Raw genomic sequence first — 20,779 nt, forward strand, 5'->3', positions numbered from 1 at the left:
TCCGCCGTTCCACAGCTGGTTTTTAACACCCTTTTGCCGCCCATAACGACTATTCCAGGATTAGACCAGGTATATATTATCCAATACTCGAGTTCTTCTGTATGATCAGGAGCGGCGGTAAATTCTCAACTTTCTAACTCTGCGTTGATATTATTATAATCACATATTGGAGGATATAAATTGCCAAGACAAAGAATTTTACTTCGATGCCATTGTCACTCATACAAATATGTATTGGCGTGTAAAAATATTGAGCCTGACGGAATCGGATCAGCAATAATGTATGTATGGTAATAGTAATGTATGTATGCTCTTTGTCTCGACACTAAAGAGTTGTTTTATAAACAAATGTGGTTTAAATTTTACTAATATGCTATTCGACAAGATTTTAAAAACCGTTTCAGATTATTTACTAGTGACTATAGAACCTATACACTATTATTTATAATTATTTCTTTAAAAATCAAATTCAATATTTATAATGTCAACACTCCGATAAAAAGCTTCTTTAGGTGACGACGCACACTGTAAGAGAGAACACGTAAAAAGTTTTCAATTATATTTTTAAAATACATAATATATCATATTTTGATCAAAACCAATGTCCAAGCACTAGCTTAATACTAATTAGGATTAGAATAATCTGTGGTTTCCTGTCACAACTCTTGTATAAAAATCTTTATTTATATTATGTATTTTTGATACATTAATAATTATTTATTTAACTAGTAAATTTTAATGATTAATCTCAATAACACTATTTTGATACTGACAATAAGCCCATTTATATATATTAACAAAAGTATACCTATGCATAGCATTATAGCAACTTCGTAAACTTCTCGTTTCAATTCCACACAGAAAGTGCTATATATGTGTATAGGCTAGATTAATATAACCTGACATACAATATTCTTTCATTTTTATCCTCAATACCTAACAATAAATTCTATATAAGTCACAAAATAAATCAGTTCAAGTCCGCGCTAAGTAAACCCTTTTATTCGTTAAGAGCACAATAACACTACGACAAAGACTGACAACGCCAGCATTCATTCCGAATGAAACTGAGCAAGCATGAAACGGATATATCTTTGCTCATAAGTGTGAAAGAGACATAGGTTTCCTCAAGCTCGTAGCGTCAGTCTTCTTTCAGCGCGCGTAGCGGGTCTACGCAATTGTTCGTAGCTTCGTAGATGCGTGTTTTATGGATTGTGTGTATGTGGAAGAGTGGATAGTTTCGTGTGGAGCAGGTATACTTACGAGATCATAGCGCGTGGAAATGGGACCGGCCTACTGGGCCTAGACGGTGAGACTGGAAACTGTATTTTTCTCATTTTCTAGGTCAATGCAGGCGAGCTTTGTAATATTTTTTTTATTTATCTTGGCCAAATATAGTAAAGTTGTTGATGTTCCTTAATATAAATTACTTTAATAAATTAAATAAAAGGTAAAAAGCAATAATTTAAACGTTTTGAATTATATTTAAGTTACAACTAGTTAGTATTTAGTAGTCATACTGAAATGGTTTTGGAAATAATTCTAATCTATCTAAATTATATTTTCGGCACATTAAGTTAATCGGTAATACATCAAGTGATTGTAGTAATGTGGAATTACGGTATGGTTATATACTACAATTTACGCAATATAAAGATTAAGATAATATCCACCGGAAGCTGCTTGATTCATTTTAAAATGTGTAGAAAACATCTAACTTTTCAATGTAACTCAAGTTGCAAGTGTAGCAATTGTAATCTGTATACACTTATTCAACTTATAGCAAAAATTCTTTAACGGATACACTAAGCTCTTCATTTAATAAAGAAAAAAGCTAAATATAAACTATATATATATATATATATAAATTAATATTTACATTATTAATACTTATTTTACAAAAAAATTAAACCGTGCAACAATTTGAAATTTGCTTATTAAATTATATTTATTGTGTAATTTTACGGGCTTAAACGGTTATTGTCAATTCTTTGATTTATTATTTACAGTTTCATTCATTATTTATCATTCATTAACCCCAAACAGGGTTAAATGTATCCTTTCTTAATACCAAAACTTTCTCAGATAAAAAAGTACTTATTATATGTATTTCAATAGAGTAGAAACTGCTTCTCTGTAGTTTAACAAATTAATCTAAAATTAATGAATATGTTAAACATATTCAGTAGCAGTGTACCTTTAACGCTAACGGCATTTCCTCCCTCTATTTCCATACTCATTCGTTGAGTGAGGAAAGTACCGGTACGATCTATCAGGCGGCAACTTAAATATTTAAAAAGCGCTTGTATACTTGCACCCACGGCCCAAGAGTCTCTAATCCTAACCTAACAAAATGGAGTTAGAGGAAATTTCTTATAGATCTATTATTAATTGTTTGGATCTAAAAGTAATAAAGTCAAAAAAGCTAGTTATTGTATATTTCCAATTGATATTTGCAAATGGAAAAAAGAAATATATATGTTCCACCTGTACTACAAATTTTACAATGTATCTTTTCTGTAATTCTCCATGTGATACCTAAAATAACGTTTTTGTAAAAACATTGTTTTCTCCACGCACGCAAATATTCTTTGATAATTGTGGGCCTATTTCGTACCTAAAAGATAAAATTATGTTTATGAATTCAAACTAAGGTATAATTAGTAAATGACACACCAATTAAGTAAACATCTGTATAATTTTAAGTTTCAAGGATAGCTTATAAAAAGTTAAATACAGAATGTATTAATCGACAATATTTAATAAAGTCAATCCTTTAAAATATCTACAAGGAAATAGAGTCGGAAATAGATTAAAAATCTTGTCAATACATATCCCATTTCCTTGGACGTCGACGTTGTAGTTACTTAATATTTCTTCTAAAGTCACGAGATAAATATTACATTTTGTGATTACTTTTTGTCATAATTCCCATGCATTTCGGGAGAAAAATTACCCTTCCCAATTAATAAATTGTATAAACTTCGCTTAACAATCATGTTAAAATGATACCCTGTTTAAAGTTCAATATTGGCATTACTAATGGCTTATTTGCAGAGCCTACATGGAGGCTGCATTGAAGCGTGTAAACAGTAAATGTAATGGAATAGATGTATTCAAATATAATTGCGAATTAGAGCATATCATCCCTTTAAAAGCCTTCTTTGATTCAGCCGCATTAACTCATATTAATTTAATAGTTTGAATTTCGGTATATATAATATGGTATTGATCATAAAGATTACTTTTTGAAATATAGCTTATTCAACATAGTCTTAATATTACAAGTTTTCTAACGTAACTCTCCTTCAGCTGCCTGGAACTGCTTATTAGGGACTAGACCTAAGCCGTGGCATGTGGCATTTTTTTTAATTGTACTAGTATTTTTATGTCCATTTGTATGTAACAAAGTATGAATAAACGAAATCTGTCAAAGTCAAAGTCAAAAATCCTATATAGCATATAGACCATATTGACATTCTGATGTAATATTATTTTTTCCTTTAGTTATGGCTCCAGGCATCTTTCATTTTAAATATAGTTTGTCCTATAAATCATCGTCAAGCCAGCTGGTAGTGGCTAACCCCAGTTTTTTTTGGAATTCAAAGATATTTGTAAGGGTTATACTTTAGACTAAATGCGTTATATCATTAGAAATATATTTACTTCCTTAGCTTAAGTGTTGTCAATACACTTCGCATTTTTTTGGTAGTCGACAATGTAGTAACTTTTTATATCACTTACCAACATTGTATAAGTTTTTTTCTCTAACCCTCGGATCATATCATAATAATGAGTACCAAAATTTATTTAGTTTTTTGATTGGCCATAATTTTAAAACTACGTTGATTTTTCTTATTAAATTAAGCGGGTATCTGCCCTGTTTTATAGAAGTAATAATATTCAATTAAGAAGTCATATGAAGTAATAAAATTGACAATCTACAGTAAAAAAGTATACAATTATAACCCTTAACCTTGAACAAACGAAGAGAGACCTCGAAAACCCCGACAATATTATCTATATACACGTCTCTACAAAACTCTTTCCCGCTCTGAAGCGCATTTCTATCACGAATACGAAATGAAAACCACTAGAAATTTGGTAAAATAGCTACTAGCGTTTACATAACCTTATTGCCTGGTAACAGAGTTGAAAATCCTAAAGATAACATAGTTTTTGATTTATAACGTTTTTTAATGAGAATAAAAACGATTGAATTACTACGTTTTGTGACAGTGAGGTTTAACTATGAATTATTCTTGGCTATATATCATGCATTTATTTAAAATGACCATAATATTTAGGTCAACATTTTGATTTACTGATCTACTTTAGAGTAGCTTTGTTCACGTAACCAGTGCACCATTGTATTAATCATATAAATCGCTGTTTCCCAATTGAATTTTCCCTCCTCTTCACCGGAAATGACTTGTTTGTGTCGGAAAAGGCCATTTATTATTATTTATTCAGATAATATTGGGATAGCATATAATTGAAAATATATTTAGGTGTTCTAACTAGTTATATATTAGTTTGTTAATAGGTGTTTGTAAATATTTTATTGAAATTGTTATAAATCTAAATTTACATCGAATTTTACCAACTTTATTGTAAAACAAAACCCTACAATAGTGTAGAATAGGCATAGAAAGGTAAAAGAGTTTAGTGAGTAGTAAGTTAGTATTTGGGCGATGAGTACCTGACACTGGCATCTGTTACTAATAATATATGAGCCTTGAGGCATCGACTATGACGGTTTTATTGAAGCCAAAGCTGGAAGGTCGTCGTGTAGGCCGTTACATGACCCTGTGGGCTCAACACGCCACCAATGACCCCTACGAGGCCAATATAAAACCACCACATTGGTACGTGGTAGGCTCACTACAATAAATGCCCTTACTAAAGATAAGGTTTAAGATTAATTTAAAAATTAAATTTGTATTTGTGCTATTTTATTAATTAAGTAAGAGAATCAATACTTTAATACTTTTTACCGTAACATTTGTTTCGCTATAACATTATACTATTCATTAGTATTATGCCATTCCTACGTAAGGTATACGTAAAAGGTGAGAATACCTTTCTTATCAACGTAGTAGATAAAAGTTAAGAAAAAGTATTGACCCTTCGATTACTATCGTTTAAGATGAAAGGGCCGCTGTTAAAATATCCCGGTTTAACAGACCGAATAACCTCAATGCAAGGTTCAAAATTTACGTATAACCAGGTGGTTTTTTTTCACTTTTAATTAAAATTATATTGTGAATACTTACATTACTTATTCATTATGTGTTTCAATTCAGACACGACTTAACAATTATTGAATTACTCAAACAAAATGTGCTAAACACTTGGGAATAAATGAAAGTCGCAGGACTGTATGGCGGATGACTCATTATCTCGACACCTGCCATAGTCAAAAATTCAACAGTCCGTTTTGTGGAGTGCGCTGAAACAATGTCGTTGTGAAGGAGGATCCTATTTCGAGGGCGCTGCTGCTGATTTTTTTCCAAGACAACAGGCAAACAGCGATTGACAAACCAGTCTGCAGTAATTGTCCTTCCATCTTCTAGCACACCTATCGCGAAATGACCTTCCGATCAAAGAATGAGACAATTATCTTTTTTCCTTGACTTCTTCCTTAGTGACCCGATCCTTTGAAAGAAACATCCACTGAGCTGATTGTCTTTTCGTTTCGGTTTCGTAGCCAATATCTATCTAGCTTTCATCACCTGTGACGACGTCAAATACAGCATTTGAGTCACCGCCGATGAACTTATCTAACTTTTGGCGACACCAGTCCATGCGAAGGTGTTTCTGGTCGTCTGTATGGGGAATCCATCTGGTATAAAGCTTCCTGACGCCTAAATGTTCGTGTAATTTTTTTTGAACTTCACTCATAGCAATGCCTAGGCTTGCCCGTGTCTGCTGATAGGTCACTCTCTTATTTTCCTCTATCATGCGTCGCACAGCATTGATGTTAACTTCAGTAGTCGCTGTTAAAGGACGTCCCTCACGCCGATCATAAATGATATTGCTATGTCCACGCTTAAACTCGTTAAACCACTTGTAAATAGTGGCATGATATGGGGCTACATTAATAAATCCTAATCACAGCCTAGCATAGCTGTTTTGTAAGCCCAGAACGAAAGTCATAATAAATCATTTACCGAAATTTTACTTGCGTTAGGTTAATTTTCACGTGTAACAAGAGTTTTAGATTTGCCGCCAATTCACAAAAACAAATGACAAATGAATGCAATATGTTTAAAATTAGGTTACCAAAGAGTTCTAAAATTGAAAATCAAAAAAGTTTTCACTAGCTGCTTCTAACTGGCCAGTTCTAAACATTTTCAGTGTTACCTACGTATATGATATATTTAACTAAAAAATCGCAATACACTTACGAAATTTGGCCAGCATTAAAGGACCACAAATACCAAACTTGTATATTAGTGTTTTTAATTATTATTATAAACAGCTTATGCTAGGAATGTAATCCTGAGATATATGTATCTCACATATATAATAATAATAGTATAAATTAATTCACTATTTTGTAAAAACCAATGTATATATTTGTTATTTTAAAAGCAATATTTTTTTAAACCTTGGTTGAATAAATAATAGTAACTTCTTTAAAAGTTTTGTTCTGGTGGTTTATCGAACACAGGCAACGGTGGTTTTATCTTTATAAATGTTCAAATTTTATGCAAAATATCGTGTCTTACTTACGTTAACCACATGTCATGATAGATGTAATCAGAACCAAGGGGTCACTTTAACGCCCCTTAATTATCATCTTAACGGCCTTAGTAACTAAAACACCAAAATCGTTAAAAAATCGGTTAAGTCACGTGTTCAGTCTAAATATAGGGACTATTAAGGTGTGTGCACTTGAACCGTACAATAATAGGCACATCGCGTGATTCTAAAACACTATAATACGTTCATTACTTGTTCTAAGGAAATTTCAAGATAACATCATTCACTCTAATTAATTTAGAAACTCAATGCTTTTTTGTTTAAACATTTGGAAGCGTTTTTATACAGCGTGTTTGTAATTACCATGAGGTCCCGAGCATTTTTTTTAGTTTGTTACGTTGACTTCATATTGAAGCTTACTATAGTAACGTTACTTAAAAATATGTTATTACTTTCGGATCATTAACTTGTATTCGATGTCAGCGCGAAATCATACCTAAAACATCAGCGTGCATTAGGTTAGCATAAGTTAGGACGTACGTACGAGTTACGTAACAACCCCATTCAATCAACGAACGTTTAGCTAGAGGTATATTCCCACTTTAATGGCTACATACAAAGGTGGAATTCGATTACTCGCTCCAATTTCTCATTGATTTGGACACTCGTGCGATAACCATCTATTTCAAAGTATTTTAAAATTATATTTATTTAGTTTTGTTAAACTTTTGTTTTTGGGTGACGGTTACAAATCGTTTTTTAAATGAATTAGATTAAGAGTCAAAACAACCAGTTCAAGATATATGATGTTCCAAGGTGACTGCAGAATCGATGAAAACACATGCTTTTTTATGAAATAGTTGGTGGAATTCTCGACCATATTTCTTCATATTACATAGATTTATTAATTTTGACTTCATAAGATGTATGTAATTATTTACATTTTTGAAACAATTAGTTACGCCAATTAGCTAACGATTAGTTATATTTATAGATTATGTGATCAATCTAAAATAGCATCACCCAATATAAATTATATTTTATTGGAATAAAAATAGAATTTGTTTTATAGTTACCTAAGTCACAGTTAGAAACTCATAAAAGGTGATGAATGTTTGTGTGAGTTTTATCGATTGTTGAATGTAAGGTCAGGAGCAGTTGGACCTGTGCCAGCACCATTCATGAACCGTGACAATAAACTGCTTACGCATACGTTGTAAGCAATTCATGCATATTTTATACCTGCAAAAATACAGATTAAACAGAATCGACAAACGAAATTGAAACAAGCTCAACATTGCCTTTAACAAAAATGTTCCAAAAACAATTGAATGTCTACCTTGGTATTGGTTTTTTGACAGATCGCATAGTAAAAACTGTTAAATATTGGAAAGCATTATTTAAATGCAAAGGTTAAGATAACCTTAAAAAGGTAAAGTAAAGAAGAAGAAAATGATATGATTTTCACATAATAATCTTTGTTGATGAGAGTTCAACTCTTTTACTCCCGATTTTAGTTCCAAATTCAGCTAAAGACTAATTTTATTACAGCTTTCGGATGACCTATTAAATTAGACAATTTGTTACAAAAATAATTGAAGTTTATAGACTAGACAAGCTAAATTGTGAGTGTTTTTCATAAAATAGTAGTGAAATTGTATATAAAAGATCTAAGTTACGCTCCAAGAGCAGCGCAATGCAGTTATGAGGAGTGAAGGCTCTATTGGAAGCTGTCCAGCGGACCCTGTGGCCACTCGCCAAACGCCAAGGTCATGTGTCTGACGCTACTTTGTCTGTCTCTTTTGGCACTATACTTAAGGACAATAATAAAATCTGAATGTATTATACTTTATTATATAGAACCCATATTTTTTAAATAATCATTATAATATGTACTTTTAATTTTAATTTTACTCACATAAGTGCAATAGTTTATATGTTTTCTTCAGATTTTGCTACTGGTACATTGAGCACATCTACAAACTTGTAACTAATTACTAAGTTTCTTTAATCTTTTCACCTTTAAGGTAATGAGTTTTAGTAACATATTGTAAGTTTGCAAGCCTCGGTCAGTTTTATACTTGGATGTAGAGATAAAAACATTTCTTATTTTATCACAAAATACTTCTAGGAAAGAAGTTGAAAAATCTATAAATATATCTTTATTATAGAATGAATATATCAATATGAATTCATATTTACATATCAGACATTTGTAGAAATTAGAAAAGAAATGTGGGACCTGTTCAGCTATTTCACTAAGCCAAATATTTTCCAAAGACCATTTTATGTCGATCTTATTGGAAATTAGTTCAGTAAGTAAACATAGTAAGATCGATTTCCTTAATCTCTCAAACTTTGAAAGCACCTGGTTTATTTTGAAACATAACGACTTAGCGGCCTTCGAGAAAAGTATTAAAATCTATGCCACCTGCGAGCTTTTTGTTATTCGAAGTTTAACTACGCTTAGTTAAACTTTGAATATTTGTTTAACTTTATATTATAAGGATTAAACAAATACCTCATGCAAAATACCTGATAAACCCTATTTAGTCGATGCTTGTAGTTAAATTAAATTTTTGTTTGTTTCTATATATCCAATGTACTGTTTGACGGTGGTACTATTGAAAAGTTTAAGTTCTATTGTTTTTGTGTGTCATATTTTTTGATGTGACAACGTCTTATAATTCGATGGAGCCGGCCGCACGCTCGAAAAAACATGACTCATGCGGCGTTCCATTTAAGGCTTGAAGTGCAAGCGAGAGCGCAGAACGAGCGACAAAGATGCAGTTAACCTACTTCTCTATATCCATACAAAATATCTATTAAACAAATAAAATTTAAATTTTCTTTTGAAAAAGCAATCAATCCATCAGTATTTTCTTATGACGTTGTCACGTTCAACTATCGTCAGTAAAGCGACTTTACAGATAACCGACTTTTTTAAATATGATAACAGCTAAGTATTTTATAACAAAGGTTTTAGATTTAAATAAACAATAGAAATCTATAATTTTAAACATAATTCGTAAAATATATTTAAAAAGATTTAACAGTTCTTTTTAAGTAAAAAGTACAAACGATACTAAAGTTTAAAAATGAAGTAATAATTTTCACACTGATCCGAGAGCAGAAGTTTTATTCAAATAATTGCAATTTTCTTTGAAATATTCGAAAAGTTAGTTACGATAAATCTGGATTAAACGCTTTGTGAACTAACGCTAAATTAATATTGCGAGATCTCAAGGGTGACCTGTTAGCTGCAACGGGCGCTCTTATTCCCGTAACAAAATCTCACGTCAATCATTAATGTTTCTAGAAGTTATGCGCAGTTTTCGTTCGGCTGCATTTAACATGGTACATTTAAATCAGAACAAATTGAACATTATTCGCGTTAAAGACGTATAAAAATAACATAACCTGCCTCATTTTTTAGACATACGCTGTTTCGAACCATAAAATATAATTCCCATTTTTTACAAGAACTAAAAGTTCTGTAGTTCTTAAGCACAAACAATGCTGTATGAATTCACGATGAATATGTTGAACAGTGACATTAAATGCAAATAAATATATTTTGTGTTTTCCAACTTAAGCACGTGTGAACTTTCTCTCAACACGTTACGTAAATTATCGAACTTATAAAAGATATTTATTTTTAATAATAATAAAAAAATAGAAAAATCAATCGAATCTATATAGACGATAAAAGATAAAGGATTTTTTATATTAATTCTGACTGACTCTGCCAATAATTTAACCTTTCAATGTACTTTACGTAACTATGATTAGAATATTTTTTCGAATAAGCCCACTGGAATGTGAGATAGCAATATTACTTTGCTAATAAAACCTCTGGGTACATGTGATACCCGATAGTCAAGAGCTTATATTAGCTACCTGTGAGGAGTGGGGAAAGTCGATTGCAGCCTCATGTTATATTCATAGTGAATGCGGTTCTGTCTTAGACAAGTAAAGTCGATAGATTGGCGTTCCTCTTCAACGATTTACTATAACTTAGGTTACAAAACTCTAAATATAGGCAACATTTAGATTTTATTATTTACATTTCGTTGCAATAAATACAGCACAATACAAAAATTGAGAGCAGCGTAACTGGTGGCCTTGATTTGAAATTGCAAAACTACATAAGAAATACAATTACTTAGACAAGAATGGAACAAAATAAAAGCAATTGAAACATAATATGTAGACAATGTAAATAACAATTAAAGAAGGACACCTGAATCACGATAACTACTAATAAAAACTAGTACTAATCTAAATGAGTATGAAAGTAAGGGATACGATGTAATGCCTATTACATAGAGATATAAGGAGCTTAGCGGATAGGGTCAGAAAAAGAATTTCACCTTAAAGGATTTGCCATGTAAGGAAGAGTTATGTGATGGGATTTCAAGGATATAGTTTTAAGAAGAGCGAAGGCGTAGCGTAGTTTACCTAATAATAATTCTAGCTAAGCTGTTGATAGCATATACAACAATTTGTTAGTTAAAACTATAGCTAGTATAAACTAAAGAACTCAAATGCTCTGTTTCTAAGAAAGCTTTTGTTTTTATTTACCTTAATATATTATAAAATAAAACTTTTATTTTTCAATCGTCTATAAAGTCCACATAAGAGGGGTTGTATAAATTACAAACTTTCCTATGCAACAATTATGGCTTACAAGTTATATTGAGTTGCCTGTATGTTCTAGGATACAATGATCATTAACAGTCATAGTGTTTTATAATATTTGGGCACTATAACTACTTACACACCGTACGAGATATCGTCAAAACTTTCATATCATTACAAGTTAAATCAACACGACAATGCATTCGCAATGATTGAATGGAACAGCGAAGTCAAGTTGACAAAGCTAACAGTGTGTTTACACTTTACATACGCGCACAACTCGACACAAATTACATATTTGTTCAGTCCTTTCTTCCACACTAATGGCTCATTTACATAGAACTGTTTGAAGGAATTTATTTGCCTAACCTGTGTTTCTCGTTATTTACAAATAAATTAAATCGATTAGTATATTTTCTTAATAAGTTCTGCCCATCAAATTGGTTTATTATAAACTTTTCTATAGTATTACAAGATAAACATTTCTTTGCTTAGAGATTTAAACGTTAAACGTTATGTTCGTGAATTGTGATATTTTTTTTAATAGATAGTGGTTGTTTAAATACTGTAGTTAATTATTTAACTTTGTTCACAGATGCGGCGGGGCGGGGCGATGCGGGAGGGCGACCGCGGGGCTCCCCGCTGCCCGCACTGCCCACGCTGCCCGAGCTACCTGCGCCTGCCGTCGCGCCACATGCACCTGCACTGCCACTACTGCACCTGTTAAAAGCGTTGATATTTCTTACCATCATCCTAGGCGCGTTATTAGGCAATGCCTTGGTGATTGTCTCCGTTCATCGACATCGGAAACTGCGTGTACTTACCAACTACTATGTGGTTAGCCTGGCACTGGCTGATATGCTGGTGGCATTATGTGCGATGACCTTCAATGCTAGTGCAGAGCTCAGTGGTTCCTGGCCCTTTGGTCCGCTAGTGTGCGACATCTTCAACTCCTTGGACGTATATTTCTCAAGTGCTTCAATTCTGCATTTGTGCTGCATTGCCGTTGATCGGTACTTTGCCATCGTACGTCCCCTTGACTATCCGCGGACAATGACGCCACGTACAGTCGCTTTAATGCTGACAAATGTGTGGTTATGGCCAGCACTTATTAGTTTTGTACCAATTTTTATGGGTTGGTATACTACAGAGCAGCATCGTGCCTTCCGAAAGGCCCATCCTGACCAATGTACATTCCGTGCCAATACGGCCTATGCACTTGTGTCGTCTAGCGTGTCTTTCTGGATACCGAGTGTGGTGATGATATCAATGTACTGCCGAATATTTCGAGAAGCTGTCCGGCAACGGGCAGCCTTGGCACGAACTTCTTCTAATATGCTCTTAAACTCTGTACATCGGCAAAGAGCTCAGTTATCTCAGCGTCTTCGCCCTCCTGTGCCCAGTCCATCTCCGAGTCCTGTTCCAAGTGCACATACCGAGTTACCCGATTTAACTGACTTGCCTGACGCACCTGAGCCGTGCCCAAGTCCAGAAGCTAGTCCTCGGCGCTCAGACGCAGGAAGCTCTGGGTACTGTTCGGGTGGATCACATAAAGTGCCAATACCAGTCCGAACTAGTTGTACTTCTGACAACAAGGAATTTTCGAAGACTGCCACTGAACTTAATTCACAAGGTACATATTACACGAATTACCTTTTTACTATTTATTTCATTTTCTACTTTATAAAGTTACACAATAAAACAATATGATAATATCATCAGGTTTTATTTAATATATGATATATCACTCAATAGTAACTAACAAAACCGGAAACATTTAAGTAAAATATTGTTTTGAAACCCTTAAAATCTACCAGTAAGCGAAAATATATTTTCAGTTTTTTTCTCAATAAAACCAATTTACAAAACAAAGAGGAAAAAAAAGATAATGTAACGGGAGGCCTTATATATAAGTTAATTATGACAATATTTGTTACAAATATAACCTTTTGTTCAGAATACCTCAGTGCCTTAACTCGAGCCTTATCCACTACAGCGCGTTTAAAAGCAAGTTGATGAAAGTTATCATTTTTCACATCTCTTTGAGACCACCAATTAGCTAACTGAAACGTGCTCGATACTCACACATTTACACTCTTTCACGCTGTATCTTTTAAACGAGTTGAAATAAATTGCAACGAAATAAAAATGAAATTTCTATTTAACGCGAGCACGACTTTATAGCAAGGCATAAATTATACCGGAGTATTCATTAATTATATCATTCATTGGTCAGGATTTATGTTGGACAAAGAGTTCGTGTTTTGTACTAACAAGTCAGTCTGTACATTATAATAATTTAAGATTAACGTTACTACAGTAGGCTTAGAATCCAATGCATAAGTGGTTTTAAATTGCGTAACCACGAAAACGACGACTTTGTCTTCAGTATCCAAATAATTATTAATTCACCTAGAATGCCTAGGGAATTACGCTATTTGCGCTTGTCACAATATCGGTGGCAATGTATTTATTATAAACTTACATTTTTATATATTTGTGAATTGAAAACAATGACTTTTTACATTTTAAATATAAATTTCGACTTAAAAATAAGTTTATATAATTTAAATTTCACAATTTAACCAACAACGATTCCATTGGAAACTTTGGAATGTTACGACTTATACGAAATAAAACTTTCGTTTCAAGCTTCTTATGAGTTCCCTGAACAAGTTGCGTTCTTTGAATGATTAATGAACTAATTTTACCCTTCTTGAATACATATTATTGACATACGAAAAGACGTATATTTAATTTTGGGTTTATTTTTAAATGGAAATAAATAATTGGGATAAGGTATAAAAGATGAATAATGAATTGGATTTTGTTAAAAATTTATAAGTCTTTAATGTAGTTACTAAATACTATCGCGCTAAAACATTTCGCGCTAATTATATGTATTAAATTATCTCGTTACCTGGGCCTTGAGAGAATATCACCTTTCTAGTCTTGACTCACTAACGCCAAAGGAATTTGTATGACAATGGACTCGTGACAAAACGTGAGCTAATGTAATTAGGTAAATAACTAAGTGAATAAATAAATATTTGTTTAATTATACATGAATAGTCTTACAAAAAACTAGCTGATCGGGCTCTAGGATGTACTTGAACTTGTCCATCATGTAGGAACAAATTGTGTCGTATTCACATATTACATTATGTGTAGGGGCGACGCTACGAGCGGCTGGAAAGGCGTGGCGAGCTGAGCATAAGGCTGCCCGAACACTCGGCATCATTGTTGGTGCTTTTCTACTTTGTTGGCTGCCTTTCTTTCTATGGTATGTATTTTATGAAAATTTGTTTAATTATAATGTTATATGTAAAATACGTATACTACCTATATTACTTATTTGAAGTAGGTAGTACATATGCCATGTATTTTCATCGAATCAGCTTGGAGAACATTTTTATTATATTTAATCTGAATAGACATATTGGCCTATAACAACGTGAAGGGTCATTTAATTCCCTCAAATATGGTTGAGTAAAAGAATAGCTGGCTCACACGACATGCCTGTGAACTGGTGCCGCTTCTGAAAACTGGACTGCGAGGTTTCCGTTTAGTTTTGTAATTTAATACAAATAAAGAGCGGACTTTATCTCCCTCCTATCTGGTTTCTTCTCTATATGTTTTTCATCATTTTAAATGATGATTTGATATTTTAAAAGAGTACCGAGAGTTTTATACCCCGGCCTTTTCTCTCGGCCTTCACCGTCTGTCTTCTTTGCCGTTGAGTAGGGATACGATACAAATTTAATGACGTGGGATAAGTAATACCTGTATGTTATATTCCATAATAAACATATTTTATTTTATTTTTACTTGTAACGTTAAGGTCAAAAAAGCAGTTATTTTTGTGTAAAGTAACGTTGCATTGTTGCAAAGACATAACATAGTTAAGTAGTTAAACTGAAATTGTAAGTCTGTTGTATACAACAGACATAGGTCATATATCATAGGTATATCTTAAAATCCATTAGCCAGCCATTGTTTCCTTAGGACAACGCAGTAGAAATAATTTCCTATCGTTAATTACTATCAAAAACTTCATAGCTCCAAGATATCTTACACTAACGAGATACATGATATCGGATATGTTGTGTTCGGTGAACTTAATATCATGACTTGGTAAGTCATTATGAAAGTACAAAAGTTGTTAACTTATTTACCTCTTATAAGGAGTTCGGTACAAGATGCCTAAGATATTAATTTCATAACCGGCTGCAAAAGGGGAGTGTTTGTTTTTAAAACTTTAAGGCTTTTTTAAGCCTATGGCCGATAAGACAGATTGTTTTTACTTTACTATCTTTATTTATTTACATTATGATTTATTTCTCAATGTAGAACAATTTAATCTTGTATCAGTATTACTTTGACGGTATTTAAAAATTTATGGATTTTTACTGTCATAATATTGTACATATTAAACTCCATTCTCGCAAAGCGTATATGTCGGCGTAAAGCAGTAACTATGTTGATCACTTAAACCATTATGGCGACGTTTCGCTGGCTTTACGGGATCATTATATTTATATATAAAATAAATAAATATTATAATCATAATTATAATATTTATTTATTTTCTCATAAAAAAACATGAATAAGTTACAGTTATTTATCATTATAAATAATTACAATTAACATGGTACATATAGTAACATAGTTACAAATTTCTTGAATAATATCGTTTGAATAATTTATGTTAACCTTGAAAGGTTGAAGACTTGTAATTTCCTATAATTTGGTTTTAGAACTATTGATTTTCTGTATTCTCTTAGCTTACGTTAATTATTTTGCTTACAAATGGCACGGCTGTATTCTAGTATGTTTTTAATAATTCGTCAAGATTTAAAGACGTTTTGAGCAATTAAAAATAACTACTTTTACTGTTTTCCTCGTCAGTAAGTAAATCTACTGTAACAGATAATTTCATGCCACAGAGTACGAATGTCGGTATATAACTTTATATAATTGTACAGGTGTATAATGCTAGGTAGCATAGTACCACTTCTAAGGACAGATTATAACATATGTACATCAAATGAATGACTGTAACAGACTTTTCAGTTTTAATGTCTTAATATAATTTCACAGGTATGTGATAACAAACGTGTGTGGTGAGCCCTGTGCAACGCCGGATGCAGTAGTGGGCGCCCTCTTCTGGGTTGGTTACTTCAACTCAGCGTTAAACCCTCTCATCTATGCCTACTTCAACCGGGATTTTCGTGATGCTTTCAAGAACACCCTTCAATGTGTTCTTCCGTGCTGTTTCCGGTGCTGGAAGGACTCACCGAATACGCACTACGTCTAAGATTCAGAATTAGAGCCTGGGATTATTGTTTATTTAAGGATTAATTTGTAACAGACAACGCAAAGTAGTCGCTAGTTTTAAGCGTTTTTTTTCCTCAAATCATCCAAAATACGCGGCAAAAAAATTATTTTATTCAATTTCATATTAAATTCTAGAAAAACAATTTAAATTTGTTAAACATGGTCCCTATTAAAAGATTTAAAAAATGCTTACTAAAGGTTTAGAGTACGTTTGAATAAAGTAAACATTAAAAAAGCAATATGAGATTTTGCAGCTTTTGTCGTGCGGAACTAGTCTTCTTAAAAAAGAAAATAAAATAAATACATGTCAAAAAATGTTTACAATATAAAATACCACTTGACAACAAAAAAAATTCAAAACGTACCCTCGGCAGTTAAATGTCATATAACTTTTTGACAGAGATAATTCTATGTTTTAAGTTAGCTTCTCTAAGTAAATATCTGTGATTATTATTTATTTATTAAGCAATATATTGTCTTTAATATAAGATATTAGTGATATTAAGTTGTTAAATTTTATTAGTGTAATGGTTAAGACGTAATGATACTTAAGAAATGTAGTTTAAAGTAAGAAATCATTAGAAACGCTACAAGCTACATTGGAAATATTATTTTACCGCGCTTAGCTTTGTTTTCGAAAGTTTCTCGGTAGAAAACAGGCAATAACTTTTTGTAACCTATGATATTACTCATACGCTATGAAAGAATAATAACAACATCTATAAACAATTATTTTTACTTTAAATTAAAAAATAGTATATCTGCCCATTATTATTTATCTGAAGCATTTTGTAATAATAACAATTGCGAAAAGCCCATTAATACTAAAGAGATATTCAAATGCTCTTTTTAACTTTATAGAACAACTTTTGCAGAAATACTTTGAAGATGAACAACAAATTCAGTTCCAAAGTATGAACAAAACTTCACCAAAGTTGAATTTACTGTGCACCGAGAAGATCGGAATTTATTTTGACAGTTCTGAAGTTAGTTTTAACGATGTCCATATAGCTCGCGACATATTTAATTACAAATATTGTCATCTATAAACACTTGGAGATAGTCCTCTACCAATTTCGCTTAGCTGTATGAAAATTTTAGTTATTGATATAATATACCCAGTGCTTGCAAGGTATCTGTCATGCTATATTAGACGACGTATCATGTTAATTTTAAGAATAAAGGAATTTGTAGGATATCATGATAGTCCAACTATTAATTATTATGTAGTTCAATATTGAGAAACAAAAGTCAAATATTTACGACACAAAATTTGTGTTTGCTGTTATTAATATAACCATTTACATTAAGCTTTATTATGTAATGTTATTATGTAATTTAAATTTCTGTCAGTACAGACGTGGACCTGACCATAATAAAATTTATAATTTGTCCTGGGTATGAACAAACCCAAACACAGTTATTTCTTAATTAGTATTGTGTAGTTGCTCAAACTGCAATAACTAGAATTAACACGTTTTATATTAAAACAAAATCAATACATATTTTACACAGCTTAACACTTATTAAAATAAGGAGAATAACCCTGCATCTGCACTCATGTCACGGAAAATTGGCTGTCACGTCATTAACTCTCCAATATCACTTCATATCATTCAAATTACAGTTAATGGAACACTTAAAATATGTAGCACTGGCAAAAACATTAAATATTGTAGTCATGAAGCTAGAACGTAATTAATGTTATAGTTTTAGTACTTGTAGAATCAAATAGAGCTGTCATTGTCGACAATAGGTTGTAGACTGCTACGACGTAGATTGCTACGTAAAGCTACGCTTCAAACCACCGATAAAGCTCGTTGTAAGTTCAAAACCGCCTAGTGTTTACAACGTAGAATACTATGGAGCAGTTTGTACGGTGTAGCGCCACGTACTACGCGGAAAAATACAAGTCATTCGACTTTAATAGGAATTTCAATATTATACTGTGATAGAGGTCGTTTAGCGTTAGTTAAAATTTATAGTGCCAGTGCATTATCTGACCTAGTAAAACTTTCTCCTGATGAGATCTTTTTTATCTGGTAAAATCATGCCTTTAACTCAGATAAAGTGATGGCATTACTTGTTGTTGTTACAAACTTGAATTTTTAATATTTTAAAATGTGCCCTGTATATAGAAAACTCTTATAGGCTGCATATTTATGTTAATTTTGGCTTTATATTAAGTTAATTTGATTACATATGTGTTTAATAATTTAGTGATTTATTGTGTAAATATTTACAATTTGAAAAGGGGAAAACAAATACGTAAACATTGATTTATAAATGAAAGTTTATAAGAATAATATGTAATTATATTATACTTGAGTCTTATACTCAGAATTTATGTTTTATTCCTATGATAATATTAGTCACATTTATTACTTCTAATATATCGTACGCAACGCTTCATGATCGTTAACTTTCGAATCTTCTAAGCACCTAAAATATAATATTACATATGTTTAAATGATATATTATGTATAGAATGCATTTCTCTAGCTAAGGTGACCTTTTGCATATCTTTCTGTTATACGGGTGATGTAGCAGTATACCAAATACTTTCTTTAATTAAAATTTTTCAAAAGCCTAGCTATGTTACATATTCTTCTCTTTAACTGGCGTTAAGAATAAATATTAAATACCAATTTTTAAAACGCTAGCAACGTACTCGCGAGCGTTCTGGCATTGAGAGTGTCCATGGACGGCAATTATCACTCATCAGATTATCTTTCTGGCTGTTCTTAAAAAAAAAGGATGTCAAAAATGACAGGTTCCACTCGGAAAATGGAGGACTTATAATAATTTTAAACCTAACAATATATTATATATTTTCTTAGCTGCGCTAAGATGCGCTAGCGTAAATTAGTAAATTTTTAAAAGTAATTAAATTTGTACGCTTTAACGCTTTTCGGATCCCGAACTCTATTCATCGCTGCATATGCAAGTGGTCGGATTCAGTAAACATTGCAGTGCGGCGTCAAGCCTTCTGTGATAAACGCAATTCAGTAATCTGTAAATATTGTAAAAATTAGGAGTAAAGAAAGAAGCAATAATATATTTCGTTGTTAAGCTTTAGCTGAATGTGATGTATTAGATTTACCCGTTAAGCATTAGTGATACGAAGGCAATGGTTTTTATCTCTGCGTATTAATGTGTAGAATGTACAAAACGTTATAATATACCGTCGATATATTATTTGTGTTTTATTATTTCCTTACCATACTGTAGCCTTCTAAACCCAAGTTTCTTAAATAATATTACTAAGGCTAAATTATAGACTTTTAGTTTTGATTTAACCGCCCAAGTGACGATAGAAATCATATTTGTGTGATTAGCATTTTAAATGCAGGCCACAGTATAGAATGCAAATGAAATTAACCAAGTGGTGTTCACTATCGTTTGTAATGTTGATTTAAAAATAAGTTGTGAATACCTACGACGCAGGCGCCGATTGTAACCCAACGAACGATGCAACCCACAGACAAATTATAAGATTTCTATGATATTGTGCAGTTTTGCCATTTTGATATAATTAATGACATCGTGTTACCTTATTGCATTTTCCCTGACATACATATTTCTAAAGACTTCCAAAAAAAATAACAAAAACTTACGCAGTCTTATAAAGTCTGTATTAAACACTACTATCTGTCTCTTCATAATCATCGTCAGTATAAGTACTTTTATTAACAATGGATAATTTATGACCCAAAAATCTACCTAAAAAAAACTTTAAGCTAAGAAAGGTTTACCTTAACCATCATCTAGTCTTGATTAGAGGTGAGGAGAGGTAGGTACCAAATACCTATTATTTTTGAAAAATACGGTAGGCAATTTAACTAATACAAATTTATTTATTTTATTAACACTTCGTTACATTACAATATAAAAAATTGAACATAATTAAATCAAAAGGAGGACAACTGGCGGCCTTATCGCTTTCGAGCGATCTCTTCCAGGCAACCACTGTGAGTAAAGAAAATAAAAATGTATTAAATTACATAAGATAGGCAAGAAGTCCAAAAATACATTTTATACACAGTTATTAAAACAAAACTAAGCAGGAACAAAAAAAAAACAAACTAAACTA

The 20,779-nt window shown here is 32.0% G+C and overlaps 1 protein-coding gene across 1 annotated transcript; it reads left to right on the forward strand.

Moving 5' to 3' along the window:
* The first annotated feature begins 1,208 nt into the window (after positions 1-1,208).
* On the forward strand, positions 1,209-19,884 carry LOC123720727 (octopamine receptor beta-3R-like). Its single transcript, XM_045677460.1, has 4 exons — positions 1,209-1,309; positions 11,945-12,982; positions 14,521-14,632; positions 16,450-19,884. Exons 2-4 carry the CDS (start codon positions 12,208-12,210, stop codon positions 16,664-16,666), a joined length of 1,104 nt encoding a protein of 367 aa, XP_045533416.1. The 5' UTR covers positions 1,209-1,309; positions 11,945-12,207; the 3' UTR covers positions 16,667-19,884.
* Positions 19,885-20,779: the final 895 nt, after the last annotated feature.

Source organism: Pieris brassicae, chromosome 2, assembly GCF_905147105.1.
Source record: "Pieris brassicae chromosome 2, ilPieBrab1.1, whole genome shotgun sequence".
NCBI classification, from domain to species: Eukaryota; Metazoa; Arthropoda; class Insecta; order Lepidoptera; family Pieridae; genus Pieris; species Pieris brassicae.